The sequence below is a fragment of the Patagioenas fasciata genome, chromosome Z (assembly GCF_037038585.1).
Source record: "Patagioenas fasciata isolate bPatFas1 chromosome Z, bPatFas1.hap1, whole genome shotgun sequence".
NCBI classification, from domain to species: domain Eukaryota; kingdom Metazoa; phylum Chordata; class Aves; order Columbiformes; family Columbidae; genus Patagioenas; species Patagioenas fasciata.
In genome coordinates, this window is record NC_092560.1 from 62090457 (window position 1) to 62108751 (window position 18295).

Genomic DNA, 18295 nt, shown 5'->3' on the forward strand with positions numbered 1-18295 from the left:
GAAAGGGAAACAGTACAAATATCCAGTATCTCTGGTATTTACACAACTTGCTGCAGGGGAAACTGAAGCTTGTGAACTAGGGAGATAGTGAAAGATACCACGATGGGTGGGTGTTCTTCTAAAATGCGACCTCTCACACCTTCCCTTATAACTTGTTTTGCCTGCTTTATTCATATTTTAAATATTTCCTTTACACAGCGTTATTATAAGCACTTTAAATTTAGAGGATTCTGACTCAATAACCTACTAAAATCCATTTTATCAGTTTTTTTCTGCGTTATTTTGTAAATTTGGCTTGCTCCACATGTGTCAGGAGGTCCTTATTTTAAACTTTGGTTTAGTAAATTCCCAACATAGTTGTGATTAGTATACAATACGTTATTGCACATGACTGTTTTTTCATCTTCTTGTGATTTTGCCTTGTCTTGTTGCATTGATTTCAAGTTACAGTGGACTTAGGCGTTTCAGGTCAGCTTATGCTAAGACTTCCCTAATGCAGATTGTCAGATCTCTTGTTTCAGGATCTGTGTTGCAAGAAAAGCTATGTTCTTGTCAACACAGCCAAATATTTAAAACGAAAGTTTAAGAAATTGGTACCAAATTATTATTTTTAATTATTTTTCTCAAAGAAAAGAATAACTAATTTTCCTTTAATCACATTCTGAGATCAACACTTTTGTTCTGTCTCTACCACCTCAATAGGCTGAATTTGTATTGGTGAAAATACAGTATATTACTTGTGCTACTTGCACACATCATCTGACTTGCATGAACTACTTCTCTCTGGGCTGTCTGCTTTTGAAACTGAAGTATGCATTCTTTTTGAATGCAATAGGGTTGAACAGTGGAATTTCACTTATGGTAAAAATAGAGCAGTCACAGTTAATATCTTAATTACTAATTACCTGTCTGATCATCTAAAAGGAGATAGGGAGCATGCTGTCATATTATCACAAGTTCAGACTGTCTGCTTAAAAGACATTATCAGCTTTTTGAACCTTTGGTCTCTGTGCTCATGTAATGCATTAGTAAAGAGAAAATAGCTTTGCAATAAATATTTGAGCTGTTGGTCATGATGCCTGAGCTCACTTATTTAGTTCTGTTCAACATAATACCTTTTTATACCTGTTTTTCTAATGGGCTATTTGCAGTTGCCAAACCTTGAGATTAGCACTGCTCTATGGCACAGGTGCAATGGTAAAATTAATGCACCTCATTTGCTAAAGCACAAAAGGTATTCTTATATTCCTAAATATCTTGAATTTAAGGCAGGATTAATAAATGTTATGTATATTAAAGTTTAAGTTTATCTCATTTTTCAGTCATTGCTTTGAATTGTATGTTTCTGTTACAAACAAAATGTGTCTGGCATCTTTGCCACAGGCTCCTTGTTTGTTCTTGCGTATGTGACTCTTACAGCTTATTTCCATGCTTATTAGTACTTTTTAATATATGTTATATTTACTTATATGTATTTATATTACTTATGTTTATTAAAATATATTTTAAAATACTGTCAGATAGAAGTTGCATTCCAAATTCGCAGAAAGTTGATAAGCTTTTTCACACAGTGTAAGGTGTCATGTGGTTTTAATGGCATGAATTTGACAATCTCTTGGTTCAGAGAGGTGATGAGACAAGGTTTATAAGATATTTTCATTATTAAGTTGATTATTTGAGGCAGTTTATTTTTTTTTAATCATCTCCATTCATCGTAAAGAATCTAATCAGATATTTTATTGCAGCTGTTGAATTGGTCATACTGTGAGACTGCAATCCCTGAAAATCTGACCGGGTGGTCTTGCTAATTTCATTGTGGATGTTGTCTAGGATTTTAGCAGGATGAATTGTACTGCACTCTGCACTACATGAAACTATTGAGAAGTCAGCTGTGCAGATGACTTTCTGGTTGTGATTACAAATGAAGACAAAATAGGTATAGAACTCAGCGTGGTCGATGAACTGTGTCAGCTTGGTTTTAGAAAAGTGACAATAAAAGGTAAACCTAGTTTTCAGCCAGGAGACTTATGGAGTATGATGCCTTCATAAAGAAATCCAAATGTTTACCAGATTAAGTCTATACCCTGTGAAGGAAAAGTATGGTAAATTTTAAAAGTTCTAACTAGAGTTATTTGATTAGTTGTAAAAAAACACAGTATGCCATTTCATAGCGGAAAGGAATGTGGAAAGAGGAGACCTTGCTGCTGATATAACCATGCAATGTACAGTACGCGCCCTCTTCAAAATTACTTGCCTTTGTACCCTTTTGATGGACTTGGCCTTTATGCCTGCACCTCTCATTCTTACCGGACTGGAGCATTGTTTTTGGGGGGAGAATGGTGGAAGAAGAAAACTGCCATTTTGCTTGGTGGGGAAGGAGCCAAGATGAAGTTATCAGAGCAGAGAGGACAGAGTTCCTCTGTGAAGGGTTTTGTAGTGGAGGAAGAAGAGTACAGTGCAAGCAGTGCAGACAAGGAGTAGAGGGAGTTTAAGGCTTGGTCACACTAACTAGCAGGCAGGTCTCCATGATTCCCAGCAACTGTGGGCTCCATTATTTTCTTTCTTCTTTCTCCCCTCCAAAGTGGAAGTTGTCGCAGTCTGCTGAGCTGTGACAGATTCAGTGCACTGTTTCTTTTGTCCTTTGCCATGGGCTGAAAAAGCGGTGAGACTGTTTCTGTGGTTTCTGCCCTGTTTTTTGTCCTGCCTCTTCCTTCTCCCAACCAGGACTGCCTGAGTGTATGACAGCACCCATACACTCTTCCTCCTCTTTTCTCAGTCACCTTCCCTCAGTCACCTTCTGCTTTCCATTAAGCAGTTTCCAGTAGGACAGGTGGGAAAATATCATAGGAAAAAGGAAAGAAAAAAGGTGGCTGAAGGCAGTGTCTCAAGAATCAGTAGGTCAAATAAACATTATGCCTCTAATTTACCTTCCTATTAATTGAATCTGTTTTCTTCTCTCTGCTAATTGACTCCCATTCCTCATCTTGCCATCATTCTATGTACCCTAATGGAAGTGAAGAACAGAAAAGGAGGGGAAACAGTTTCCTCTGAGCTGACTCCTTAGTAATCTTCCGGTGTAACACATGGGGGATTGTTGTGGAATGTAGTCTCACTGTTAAGAGCCAGGTAGAAGACTGGGAAAGATGAGTCATCAAGAACTGTTTTATGGGGGATTGTCTACACTTATTTTACCCTTGTTGTGCTTGCACTTTTGTTTGGTGTCATCTGGCAAACACTGTCTAGTAGGCATCTACTAATTTTCTGCACAATGGATACAAAGGATCACTTTATGGTGTTGCCAGGATTATACTTTATGATTATTTTTGATGACTTGTGAATGTACATCACTAAGAACTCAGACGGTATCTTTAGCTCCATACCTTTTTTGACGTTGGTGAAGTTTCATGTTATGGTCAGGCACCCCTGTAAGCCTGAAAGCTTAATGCTCTCTTACTAAGAAATGCCAAACAGGTAGTGATTGATACTTTTCTTGAAGTTGGGGAGCATACCTGGACTTCCCTAGGAAGTATGGACCCGTTGGGAGACGTAGTTGCATGTAGCTTGGAGCAGATCCTTTTGAAGGCTGAAAAGCTGATATTACAAAGTAAAACAGATAGGATGAAGCCTCTTAAGTGAAGAATGGTGGAGGAAATTATTTCCCCGTCCCACTTGCAGCCTCTTGCCACGAAAATTTCTATCTCTGGAACAGGTCCGTTTCTTATCAAGTTTCATGCATAGTTGTGCAACACTCAGACCTGCCAAATGCCTAGAGAGACTGCTCATGCATTTCCAGAAGCAGAATACTGTTTTTGTATGAAGTGTTCTGCAGGAGTAGGACCAACAATAAATAGGCTTTTTCTCAGCAATGGTAAGTTGCAGGAAATGCTAGTTTCTGCCTTAGGTGGAGCCTTGCCCCAGGTTTCCTACTGTATCCTTTTTTTTCCTCAATCCATAGTCTTTGGGGGTTATAGAGTTACCCTTCCATCCTTCCAATCCCCAAATTATGAGAAGAGAAAGGTCAGGGAGGGTATCATGTTGACTGCTCTTTGTCCAACATGTTTAATTCTCCAAAACTCAAATATGTTAATCTTTCGTAGCCAGTGACTTGTGATCTTGGTGGGATTCCAAGGAATATATGTTCTTGAGTACCAGGTTAGATCTCTTTTCCTATAAGTATTTCATATATTCTGTTGATTCATATTTCATCCTAATACAGAATGGGGAAATGTCTAGAGATCTTAATTTTGAGGGCAAAGGGACACATTTTATGTCTAACACTTACGTGCTTTTCCAACAGCACGTGTAACAGCTATATCAGCTTCCACCACGCCTTTTTCCTTCCTATCTAGGGCAACACATTTTTATTGCACTCACCTTAGTCAAACTTTTCAATGATGGAATACAGCTTTTAAAATAGATATAGAGGATGTATTTTTTCCATAGTAAAGGATCTTTTTTTTTTTTTCAATGGTTACTATTTGATAGGAAGGGCATTGCCTGCAAGGCAGGTATTTTAGGGGTAATATTTTCAGCATGAATTAGGCTGAAAAGTTCAAAGAAACTTTTGTGACCAAATCAACAAAGAAAGCAGCAAAATATGGAAAGGCAGAACAAGTAACTAACCATCACCATAAGAAATGTTATATTGAAGGAAATTTCCCTAAATGAGAAATTGTTTTTTATTTTTGTTCTGGGATAGTGATATCAAGTAAAGAGCAAAGGGTAGGGACAATAGGAATGAGTACAACATTTTCACTGCTATGTGAAATGTTGTTTTCGTAGGACATTCAAGTATATGAAAAAAACATAGGAAATAGACTGAATTGCTCAAAATGAGTTTTGGGAGGGAAAGGAAAGGAAAACTGATATGCATGGAAAGCAAAAAGGTTATTTTAGCTGGAAAACTGAATGCAGATTGCATCCTTAAAAAGGATGGATAGCGCTATATTTCTTTTAAGAAATTTACATCTAAAATAAGCATATGAGTAAGAGCAATTGGATTTTGTAATGCTTCTCTGAAGATGAAATGCAGCTGGGAATTGAAGTAATTTTGTGTTATCAGGCAGAACCTCTTGGTACATGACTTTCTGAAGGTAAAATTTCTCAGTTTGCTAGGGAAATAAGGTGGAATGATGTGTGTACTCAGTGACTGATCCTTACTGCAATTTTATTTCTGTATAAAATGGATACCTTTGAGGTGAGGAGAAAATTCAAGAAGAACAACTTGGGGTAAGTATGACAGAGAACAACATTTGTGCAACTTTCTAATTTATGTAGGGAACTTTGTAACTACAAAGTTTTACTTGAGAGAAGATACCTGCCTGTAGTAGATGAGGTAACCAGGTGTATTTGTATGGGATCCTGCAGGATGAAATGCAAAATGCTGTGATGAAAATGGAGTCCAGTAGCTCCCTCTGAGACTGTTGGAGGAAGGATTATAGATCTTAGTGAAATGAGGCAGAAATTTCTTTAACCATTACAAATCTACTGTTGACTCTCAGTTGCCATCACTGTCGCATGTGAAGGTGCACTCAGATGTCCGCATGCAGAAATCTTGTGTCTGCCTATTTCTGTTTGATAGCTTGCAAGTTTTGCAATGGTAGGAGCAGCATTAACCACCTGATTGATGCACACAAATAGCAAACTCTGGTTTGTAAGCAGTTCCAAGCTGTCCCTGCCTGTTCTTGCACTATGAAGTGCTGTGCAGTTTTGCTTAACTTCTGTACTTTTGCTACACAGTACTCTAGTTATGCAAACCCCTTAAATTACCATCAGATGTTGGTTAATCTGTTACGTTTGCTTGCTACCTTTTATAATGAGAGGTCAGGGGTTGATTGTTTTGTTTTGAGAGGGATTGTCCTCCTTTGAGTGAATTTCCTATACAGGAAATCATGGAATTTCTGTTTGTTTTTCTTTTGTTTTGGTTTTTTAATCTGTTTCATTGCCCACGAGACTCCTCCTTTTACTCTATTCGCGGCTCTTTTAGTTTCAAACTACTAGATTTTTTCCTGTGGGGAGTTAGAAATCTGGGCTGTTTCCTGGCAGCACACATTTTATTTGCAAGGCTTTGGCACTGTAACGCTTTTAACGTTGCATCAGAATTAGATTTTTATTTTTTTTTAATAGGTCAGAGTTGGAGAGTGGAATCAGCTTTTCTAATAAGCCAAGTTCTTTACATCTAGAGAACATAAAATAAATTCAGAGTACAAGAAGAGTGAAGCTTGTTTCCTTTCCCCTCAGGTAGTTTCCAAAATGCCTGATTATGCATAGAAATGGCCTATCTTCTTGAAATAGTCCTAGCCTTAAAATAGTCCTCATTATGCATGCAGTTGAGAAGTCTTTCTGACTGCATGTCTGTCCTTGCAACCATTGCGGGTATTGTGGTGGGAGGCGAAGGTCTGGTGTCGGTTCTGCTCCCTTCACATGCAGCACTGCAGCATGTGCTGTGGGATGTCAGCACTGGTGAGCAAGAGGGTAGTGCTGCTGCTGTGAAAGTGTGTTCATTGATACCACTTTTATATTTGAAAATGAATACTGTATAATAGTAAACTTTTTGAATCTGGCCTTTGGAAAGGATGCCAGGAGGTTGCATCTGGGATGTCTGATGTGGATCCTGAAGTGGTGAAGTATTAAAATACATAAAGTGGACCTCTTGGCTTACTCAGCAACGTACCTTGATTTTTTGTTTTTTTCAACTTTTGTGATAAGATACTATTTTTTGTATAAGAAATATAGATTTGTATTGCACTACTTACATGTGTCTCCTTTACATTCTTTGTTTCCCACATCACCACAGCTTATAAAGCCAGGGTTAGGCAATATACTTACCCATAATTAGGGTAAGGTATAAGCAGTGAGAATAGAAGGAAAGCTGTCTATTGCATTACTTTCTCTATCTGGTCATTAGTGGAAAGACAGTTTCTAACAGTACCTAGAGAAGAAAGCAATATTGTAGACATGGTGGTGCAAGACCACCAAAAGGGTAAGATTTGTGTATGAAAGGGATATATTTCATTAAAGCAGTTAATAGAATTAGAAAATACAGACAACATTTTTGGAGCTCTGTCAGGAGTGGTGTTTTCAATAAGTTGCATATATTGTAAGCACATGTGCATGTTAGTTACTGGGTACTAGGCTGGGTTTCTTAAAGCATTCTTTTAGTATTTTTCAATATTATCCCGAAATATTGAACCATCGTGTCAATAATCAAGTAATACTGAATTGAGACAACTAGTGCAGATATACATCACTTCTTGTGAGGTGCTTCTGGGTTGTGGCATCTTTCCCATAGTGGGAGTGGAAGGTCTGAGTTCTTCACTAATGCGTTGCAGAGACCAACATAAATGTAGGGGAGCTTTGTGCATGTGTACCATTCTGCCAACATCTTACATGATATGTTGGAAATATGAAAGAAATATGTCTTCGTTATATCATGTCTGTTTATTTCCATTTTTATATTTTAACTTATGTTATTGTTATGTTTATTTTTTATTATTATGTTATTAATTATGTTCATTGAAATAGCATTTTTTTTCAGAGCCTCTTTGTCACAGGGACTCTTGAAATAGATTCTTGCCCCATCAGTGCACAATACAGGGTGACAAACATGGCAAAAATGCTAAAAACTAATAGAGAGTAATATCTTCACGATATCAGAATTTAGAAGCACTGACACAAGAAAAATGCTGTATGTTATCTTTGGCATTCAGTTTAAGCCAATATTATGACACACACAAGAAAATGCCAACTGCAGTGTAATGTCTTTTGCTGGAGTAGGCAATTTCTCAATAAGAAATTGCATTATTTGCTGTAATAGGATTTAAATACAACTATTTTCTCACCTTATATACAAACTAGCACTATAAATGTGAATGTGCCCTTCTCCTTGAGCTGCTAAACAATCATTTGTCTTTTTCCTGGGGAGTGAGAGTTTAAACAAAAAAATAAGTCCGTGTTTACTCAAAGCCAAGTTGTGATGTGTGACTTTGTAGAAATTAGTAATGCTTTTTAAAGGGTCACGTGTGTAAAATAACACCACTTTCAAAGTTGGTATTTATAGCTGTTACATGTGGAATGTATTTAAAAAGAAGTTTTGGAAGAGATGAGATTGGAGCACCGGAGTCTTAAATGTTAATTGTAATTATAATGTTTCCCCCCTAAAAGCTGGGGTTTTATTTTTATCTCCAATTCCTTATGTCTGAAGTGGGGGGAGATAACTTTGTTTTGTCTTTTTAGGTCATTAATGTTTGTCAAGTGCTTTGAATACAACAAAAACTCTGTTATAAATGATGAATATTGTCTGGGTCTTTCTACACAGTGTTGACAATTTTGGACTTGGTCTTCTGCTTCATACTAAGCAGATAAAACGCATGGTGTCATCGTATGTTGGAGAGAATGCTGAATTTGAACGGCAGTTTTTATCTGGTGAGCTTGAAGTTGAGCTTATACCTCAGGTAAGAAATGTCTCTAGGAGACTAGTGATTTATTTTTATCTAAAATACTGAGTGGAATGATACTTAAGTGCTCTTGTAAAATTATTTTGCGAAGCAAATGTATTGCCTGTGTGCATACGTGCAGTAAAGACAGATGACACTTGCCATCTTAGGATCATGGGCTGTAGGCTGCCACTGGTCTGCTAAAAACTGTCTGGTTGTATCGTGTGAATTCCTTTTATGACTTGTTACGTTCATTTCAAGCATATGTGTATGTACATGCATACATATGTATATTTTATTGTACAATATTTGATTTTTGGTAGTTCCTCCCAGATTGTAGAAAAACACACAAAGTGTGCTCATTACTGTGGCCCATATAAGGGGGAAGAGGTCAGGGAGTTGCCAAGTTCCTGTGTTGGTGGCAGCTTATGTTGTGCTTTTTGGGATGTTGCGTGTGTGGTGTCTGCCATCTGCTGGGTGACAGTCAAATAGGAGATTTTGTTTCATTGTGAAACAACTGTTTTGGGCTTGTTCATTGAATCGTAACTAAATTAGTGTCTGCATTGTATTATGAGTCAATATTTACAACTTTACTTTATAGCACCATAGTTTTAATTAGTTTAGCACTGTCAAGCTACCTAAATAGCCTGAATGCAATGAGATTCTAAAATCATGAGTATCAGTCACATTCTATTGAGATCTATTTTTGTGAAATTAGTACTCTAATTTTAAAGCCTACAGCATATTAGTGTGTGGCATTTCCAAGGGTGACACATAACCTTTGGGCTTTGGGCAGCTCTTAAGGAAAAGCAACAGTCTTAAGTTTTTGTGGAGATAAGAGTCTTGGGCTCCATCTCTAGGGAATGTCTCTTAGAATTACTGAGGTGGGTGGAAAAGCTCCTTTTATACCCAGTCGGCTGACATAGGAATAACCAGGCACTCGTCACTTATGTTTTGAAAATTGCAAATCTCAAAATTTGTTTGCTCTTTCTCCCTACTTAATGTTCAATGCATTCATCTAAGAGACCTTGAACTCCTTAAACATGTGATTGGCTTTGTGGACTGCACAGGCAAGCTGTGTAGATCCAGCATGAAAATACTGGGTCTACAGTGTGCAGTGGTAAACAGTAAGGTGAATTAATGACTTGCTAGGAGATGTGGGGATTTGAAATATTTGTGTCAAGATAAAATAGCCTTTTGAAAATGCTCTTCGAGTTTGGTGTGACTTTAGGCAAAATGGGGGACTGTTGTGTCCTTGTTACACAGTTGGGAGAGATGATGGTGAGATCTTTAAATGCTAAGACTGCTTTGAATATGGGACTTTGTATCATTGCATGGTTCACATCTGCATCTTGCCAGCATTTTGTAAACCTACCAGAAGTCATTGTGCAGGATAACTGGGGAAAATGCAACCTGCTGTCAAGCTAGATAATTGACCATGACTGTCTTGTCTTGCTTTGAATCCAGAAAAATATCAAAAACATTTGGGAAAGAACACTCGTGAAAAGTAGGCAGAGATGTCTTTGGCCATAAATCTGTAATGAAGACTGATGAGGACTTCAGCTGTTAATATCCATGATACAGCTGAACACAGAGCAGAGCGCAGATGGGGTAGCCAAACAGAGTAGAAATGTTGTTCTGTCAGCTTCCTGGTATCTGCACAGCTAACGCAGATCACTGTACTCATTCCTTTCTCAGTCTGCTATGCCTGGCTATTTCAACTTGGAGGGAGGTATGAGGTTTTTCCTAAGATGTTGGCATATGAAAAATAAATGCCTAGGACTGGTACAAAAGAAAAACCTTCTAGCGTAGGTAGCTAGGTGGGAAAGAGAAGAAGAACTCTGTACTCTTTTCAGAGTAATGGATTGGGAAACAAGCTGAAGGAGAAGGAGACACAGCGACATGCTGGGGCTCAGGAGTTGGCAGGGTGTTGTGTGATGGTGAGCTCTTGAGCAATTTATGGGGGTGTGTGAAGCATTTCCTGCCACATCCAGTACCAATCCCACAAAGGAGAGCTAAAATGGGAGGAAGAAATAGATGTGATGGTCTACTGAATTCAGAAGGAAAAGCTCCAAATGACAGGATGTAAAAATGAATTCGTACAAGCTTTTCATCAAAGTTGTTGTTCTCAAATGACTAGTTCTTAAATGTTTTCCCATAGGGTACACTCGCTGAACGTATTAGAGCGGGAGGAGCAGGAATCCCAGCATTTTACACCAGTACCGGCTACGGGACACTGGTGCAGGAAGGAGGTGCTCCTATTAAGTACAACAAAGATGGCACCATTGCCATTGCCAGCCAACCGAGAGAGGTAAGACATCAATTTGTTGTTAAGAAGCTTTCTGCTTTGAAAACTGAATTTAGTACATATTTCCAAGATAAACTATAGTTTAAGCATCTCCTGGACAAGTTTAACCTTTGTATATTGGATTAACAGGATGTCTCTGGTACCAGACATATAAGTTTTCCTCCTACTGCTTCCATCTCTCTTCTGTGATGTGTTGGAAAAATTTTTGCAGCCTTAGGGTGACTTAACATCAAGAACTGGTCCAAGTGAAAATCTGCCTTGCTGAGTTACTCTTCACTTGGGAGTTCTCTTACCTGGCTTGCTCTGTATTCAAACAAAATCTTGTACCAGGCCACTGCAGTGTGTGGTAAGGGTTGAGAACAATCTCCTATTAATGAGGCAGGTGCTCCATAAGTACAGTGGTGTGAAGTGAGCAGCCCTGCAGCTCTTCATGGAGGTATAGCATTACAGGAAATGGGACACTTTCCTGTTAAGCAGGGAAGAGCTCAGTTGACACAAACTTCCAGGAAATGCATTTGCTAACAGTTGAAGTGCAATTTAGTCTCAGTATTTGAAACTGCAAAGAAATAAAGAGTCTGACTTCCAAGTGAGAAACAAGGGCTCTGTATTGCAACTGAACATAGAATTCATGAAGAAAAGAGATTTCTCAGTGCCATAACTGTACTTGAAAAAATGGATGGGGCTAATGCTGTCTGTTCCAATTAGGCTGCAAACAACATTAAATTCTACGTCAAGAATACCTCTCAGGTAAAGGTGATTTCCAGACCCCATGGTTTTAGTGTATTTTGTGCATGACTATTTTCAGTATCTCATCATTAACTTAGTCTTTTTTTCCCCTTAATTTTTTTTAGCATATATATCATTTGAAGGACTCTTTTTTCTATTAAATAGTTTATTGTTTTGATAATATTATTCTTCTACTTTTAACATTGGTGGAAGAGTCTGTCGTCAGTATTTTGGAGGGCTAATAATAATAAGAAGACTAGGATGATTTGATCAAGTGCACTCTTCAAATCCATTTTGAATGCAAGTGTCGTTCTGTAAAAGTTCAGACCTCCTTTTACAGGACTGAAAACCTGACTTCTGATACACTTTTGTGATACGTCTTCCCCCTCTCAGAAATTTTAAATAGCTCTCAAGTAATATTCCTGTATATTCTAACCTTACACATTGTTAAGAGAAATACTGTTTAATGTTTCTGTATAGGATTAAAATACTAGCCATTTGTCAGTTACATATTCTGGCTTCAGGCACAACATAATTACAAATATTGACCATAAATGCAGAGAAAACCAAATGGAATTCAGCCTTTCAGATTATGTGGTATGAGTGCTTTGTCTCAAATCCACTTCATTTTAGATTTGGCATTTCTGGTGGTGGGTGGTGATTATGATTTTTTCAACGGTTCTGCTCTAGCGCTTCAGTTTTGGTTAGCTCGTAGATGTGCCAGCAGATGGAGCAGCAGGCATATGCATCTGATTCTTGTTCTGTTTCACTGAAAAGAGACATTATGATAAAAGTGGGGTTTACAGTCTTTCTGTGCTTCTCTGTTATTATACAGTTGAGATACAATTTTTCAGATAAAACTTTATGTAGTACAAAAAGAAGTCAAAATATAATAGTCTGTAAAATTAACCCCATAAAATAAATATTACATGGGAGATGTGTTTGAAGAAATGGTGTCCTCAATGGTGTACTTTCCTCTGTAGGTGCGAGAGTTTGCTGGCCGTCACTTCATTCTGGAGCAGTCGATTACAGGGGATTTTGCTCTTGTAAAGGCATGGAAGGCTGATCGTGCAGGGAACATTATTTTCAGGTGTGACTTGTTTATCAGTAGAAAAAGATTCTTTAATGGTTTAGATAACAAAATAGAATCCTGTCTCCTGTGTGATGGCAATGTAATGTTCTACTGATTTCACTTTGTTTCATATTGCCTTTCCCTACTGTCAAATTATAACTGCTATAAAAACAAAAATACAATTGCTTTTTCTAATGACTTTTGAGAATTCAAACCTAGCTGTGAAATAAAACATTACCAGTTAAAAATGAGACATTGCAGACCAAAGTCATTATAACTGTAAAGAAATGTAGTGACATTGTTCATTTCAATTTTCATGTTAGTTTGGGTGGTTTGCCTTGTGCAATTCAAGGCTGACCCAAGCAATGCAGGTTCATGTATGTCAGAAGAAAAGGGAGCTGAATCAGTCTCCCAGCCAGTCAGTGATGGGAAAACTTGATTCTGTCCCCAGAAGACTGTGTTTAAAGTTGATTTGGTCTCAGTGATGTAGGAGGAGGCATCATATGAATTTAAACATCTTTTGTAGGAAAAGTTTGGACATTGCACTAGTGATAAAGTCATTTATTTGTGCTCTGGTTTGTCCTGAACTGAAGCAGGAGAGGTTTGCTTATGTTTAATGCCTGGTTTTTATTTGTTTGTTTGTTTTATGGCTATCAGATGGAAAGGTAAGTGTTATGGTATTCGGTTTCAGTTTACTACAAGAAGATGCTGAATCATGCATTCTGTCTTTGTATGTATTAAAACAAGGAGTTGAAAAAGTAGCTGAAAAATATGCAGAGAAAATTATACCAAGAAAGTAATGTTTTCCTTGGTGTATATAGGTATATATACACGTGTATTAACATAGATTTTAATCTATATCTCTTATAATAATAATCCTAAACTACCTGAAAATTGAGAAATATTTTTTTAGTTTACCTAAATCTTGACATCCTGTCTTGTCCACTGGCAAGACAAGATGGTTTCCTGTATGAAAACTGAACTTTCATGTATGTATGCACACGGATTTGATGGCTGCTAAACTGCTGTCCTTAGTCTTTGGGACATGGAATACTGGAAACAGTCTTCCCCCTTGGGTTTATCTTTGTTTGACCTTGAGCCTCTACTGTCTGTGCTTTTATCCTGTATATATCTATGCTTACTTACCTCTGAAAAACATTTTCACTCTCCATAGAAACAGACTGGTTGCATTCTCCCTTCCTGCCCTTCCTTTCTGCCCTGCTTGTCTCTCTTTATGCCACTCTCTTTCCCTCCTGTTCCTTTCAGAAGTTTTCATGTGTCTCACACATTCACACAATACAGTTGATACCAGATACTACTTCATCTAGAGTGAAAACCTAAAAGTCTTGACTCTTTATTTCAAGCGTAACTAATCAAAGATGGAAACATCATCATCCAGTGTTTTATTCCATATAGGGTATTGCTAGTTTAACAGAATTTGCTCACAATAAGCAATGATCCATTCTGGTTTGGGATGAGACACATTACCTGATGGTGTAGAACAGAGAAACACAGGCTCATCTCATAGCCTGTGGGAGAAAACAGAGGAGGAAATTGCAATAGATTAGAATATAACAACAATATTTCTGTGATCTACAGGATGAAAAGGAAAATGTATTTTTGACATTGTGCTACATACTGAGTATGTATTCACTGCCAATGGGACCCTTCCATACCTTTTTTATTATATGATTTCTGCTTTTGTTGAGTTATGCCTACGTAGACATAGGCTCGGTTTGCTCACATCTGCCACTGCTTTCACAGCAGTGTGGTACTAATTATAGTATTTCCCGTGACTCTGGTATCTGTGGGGACAATAGGGATGGAGTAAGTATCTGCTAAACTGATAATCACACTCAAGTTAGAAGCTTTATTAAATCTAAAGGATATACTTTAGGTAGACACATTTGGAGCACAAGCCAGCATGAGGTTTTTTGTCTATGCTCGTACATGAAGCTATAATGTTTTCTTGGGGATCCAGAATGGCATTAGCTCCTTTAGAAAGCAATTTTTTAAACAAGGTTTTCTATGTGATACTCTGTGTCCTCTGTCTCTTTTGTTGCACACAAAATGCTGTGGCTACTTTCCTTCAAGGTGTCTTTATGCTGAATGGATTATTCTGCACCACAGCTTTTGCGTAACAAGATCTGTGTCTAGCACAGTAGATAGTAATTCTTAAGTATAGTGCACCACTACCAAGGCAAATAATCCAAGACCCTATCAAACAAAATGAAATAATCCCACCTAATTCCTGTGGTAGCTGAGAGGATATGTATATGGACATTTCACTTCATTAGTCTGATACTGGTGCTAGTTCTATATAGCAGAACAGAGTGTCTCCAGGTCTTAAGCTCCCTTGGAGCTTTGCTGGTAGGGACAACAGCAGGGAGTACCACTGCTTTTGTGGATATTCTATAATATCTCCTTTGGTTCTCCTCCCTTTTCGTGTGGTAGCATTCTACTTTGGAATTGTTCAAGCCCGACATACTTCCACTTTACAAGCGGAGGTGTGGTTTGGTGCTGCAGGAAGTACACTCTTGACAAAGGAAAAAAGATGTTGAAGGGATAACCCAAGTCAGGGCCCCTGCTGTCACAGACAGTCATATCAGATCATGTCTTCATGCTTCAAGTGGTTCTGCAATACGTAAATTTAGCTCATATCTGAGGTGTCGCTTCATATCTGCACCATTAGGTATGCAGTGGATATAGTTTGTTGTCTTTGTAGTGTGCTTTGAACTTGTTTGCTATCTTTTCTCTTTGGGAGAAAAGCTGTTGTCATGCCTTTGGGTCAGCTTAGGAATCCGTTGTGGGAACAATGGACTTTGTAGACACTGATGTCCAGAAAGCTATCTTAAAATAAAAAGGCAAACTTAGCTAACTAGTTTCTGGATTTCATAACCCCCAAACCTGACCATTTTTCCGTATTGGAAAATAAGTACAGTGTTTCTGTATTTCTTCTTCTGGATGATGTGTTCTTTAGAACTTGTAAAAGACTACTGATTCTGAAGCAATTTTGCCGACCCAAAAACATTCTAAATTGTATTAGCTTTTATAAATAGGGTCAGAGTCAAACCCCTTATCTCTCCTTAGTTTGACATAGAAATATTTTCTTGTAACTCTTTTCCATATGTAAAAATAATTTTATATCAGTTTCTTTTACTGGCAGACCAGACATTGTGATCTTGAGAAAGTCTTTGGCTCAGAAAAGTAGTCACTTAGTATGAAATACTGAATTCTTTGTTTCCACATCTGCCTTCTCCCCCTGTAACTATTCCTCTGCTGTTTTAATGCAGCTTTTATAACTCTGTATTTCTTCTCACTTTCTAATCTGCCTACTTTTGGATAGTTTTCCGTAAATCATTACTAGCTAGTATAGTATTCATATGCTAAGAGAAGAATATAAATTAAAGGTGGGCCTTTTTGTGTGTGGGGTTTTGTTTGTTTGTTTGTTTGTTTGACGATTTCCTCCTCTTCCATCCTTTTGCATTTACACAGCTACAGAGGAGAGCCACAGACAAAATATATTATCCCTTCTGTAGACTCTGTTAGAGGCTTCACAGCTGCTAACATTGCCAATAAAACAAGATTTCCCCAAGATATGTGTCTTTGGGTTTGATTGAGTAGGTGTCTGCTCTAGAAATCCTGTTGAAATTACATGGTAGTCTCAGGATTTGACCATTCAATAGCCTGCCTCTCTCACACCCACGAGGTGGCAGCAGCATCCCAGAGGTCAACGTGTCTATGGCGCTAGTTCTGGTCTTTGCACAAGAGGGTGAAAGGGCGTTTGAAAATAAAGATGATCAGAACACCTATGCTCCTATGGAAAGGGAATGGATGGAAGGGAGGTTTTTGACTTGTTTTGAACCCTAGTTTCATGCATTTTGATGAAAAATTTTCAAGAATTCTACTTTTTAAAAGAGAAAAATACTGAGAAGCTGTCATTGGAACCCCGCTAAAATATACGTATGTTTTTTTCTTAAAGATTATGCCACACGGTTTTTCACTTTCTGAAAAATTACTGAGTGGGGCTGACACAGATCACTTGATTTTCCTTGTGCCTGCTAGGATCTTGATACAGATCCCAGCACAGTTATAAGTAACATGTTACTTCTATTCCATAGAGGCCCTTTTTCCTTGTTGCAGTAATACTGTGTGGGAATACCTGTGATGAATGCCAGAGTCTTGCATTGAGTGCCAAAACCGGCACAGCATTTTAATCAGGAGAACTGGATTAAATTTGCTACTGTGCAAAATGCTATCCCAAGACCTAGTCTGAATTATGAAGGCATATGTGGGACCTGAGAGGTTGTTAGGCCCTGTATTGGCCCCCCTGTGGAGATTCATTTCATTCTTTGTGCAGTGAAATAATGGGACATAACATTGTACAATGGGAAATAACATTGTACAAAACCCAGCTTGCTGCTGCTCTTGGATCTAATAAATGAAGGTATCAGTAGCATACCCAATTTCAATTAAACAATGTGCTGATTAAAAGTCAAAAGAGTTGTAAGAAATATTTTCGAATATAGCGAAATGTGATTTGATTTCATATGCATCTTACACAATTCCACAACACTTTTTTTGTCCCCCCTGTTTTTTCATTAGTCCTCTAACTATTTGGGAAAAAGCTTTGTGATGTTTGTATTACAGAGATACTTGCAGTAGTTTATATGTGAAAGGTCTTTCCGTGTACTATTATAGCTTTTCATATGTATTCATTTTATTTTCTTCTGCAGGAAAACTGCAAGAAATTTCAACCTACCTATGTGCAAAGCTGCCAAGACAACTGTGGTAGAGGTAGGAAACTGAAATGTATTAAGCCCTATACCCCTGTAGTCAACAAAGCCCTTGGTTTTGCATGGTGTTCTGGGGATGAAGTTCTCCTTTCCTTGGCTCCTTAAGGGATTTCACCCAGGGGACAGTGGTCTAACCTGTCTCCTTGGTTTGCCTGCTCCTAACACTATGCTGTTTTAGTGATTAGTTGACCATGGTTCCTCAGTTTATTACTGTGCATCTGATCCTGGCCAGGATTTTGCATTTTCTGTGATCAGCCTTTGAAAGGGAAACACAGCAACAGCCTTCAAATTTGTTAAATAAAATAATATGTGGATGAAAGAAGAAATGGTACTATTAGGCTGTGCTTGAGAAGATTCGCGTAATACTGTGTGCAAAACTTCCTGATAATGATAACTGCGTAACAACATATATTGAGCAAGTCATGGAGCTCTCACAATTGCAGTCTCTAAAATGTAATGAATTATGTAAATTTCAATCCAGAATGAGATACAGACGTTTGATTATGCCTTAAGAAACAGGATGGACTAGATGATCTAGAAGTTTCTCTGTATGTTCTTGTCTTTCTTCTTTGTTGTCTAGAATGCTAATGTTTAAAAACATGGAGCAGCCTACACTAGAAAGATATTGGTGGCTGGAGAGCTGCTAAGGCATAGCAGTATCTAAAGGACAGACTGCTCTATTAGCTTTTTCATCACAGTCTGATATGGTTTTTTATATGCCTAATAAAAGCTAAACATGGTTTGACAGTAAGATGAAGAGAAACTCTTCAAGACTATTTCTAGTAAATTCTAAATGGAAGACTCTTGTGTTTCTTCAGAGTTCTGTTTTTTGTTTGTTTTGGGGTTGTATTTTAATGTAAAATCTAATCTGGAAAATTTACGGGTTATATAAACATCTTGGATAATATATTTGAAACTTGAGTTATTACTTTGTGTTTTACAGAACTATGGAAAAAAT

The 18295-nt window shown here is 37.8% G+C and overlaps 1 protein-coding gene across 2 annotated transcripts in view; it reads left to right on the top strand.

Annotated features, from left to right (window-relative positions):
• Positions 1–18295, top strand: part of LOC136114746 (large ribosomal subunit protein eL37) — a 354179-nt gene that overhangs the window by 10299 nt on the left and 325585 nt on the right. For both annotated transcript variants that reach the window (XM_065860265.2, XM_071802170.1), the window contains exons 4-7: positions 8318–8453; positions 10597–10746; positions 12453–12559; positions 17278–17338. In XM_065860265.2, the coding sequence (XP_065716337.1) occupies positions 8318–8453; positions 10597–10746; positions 12453–12559; positions 17278–17338 (454 nt within the window). The remainder of the gene's footprint in view (positions 1–8317; positions 8454–10596; positions 10747–12452; positions 12560–17277; positions 17339–18295) is intronic.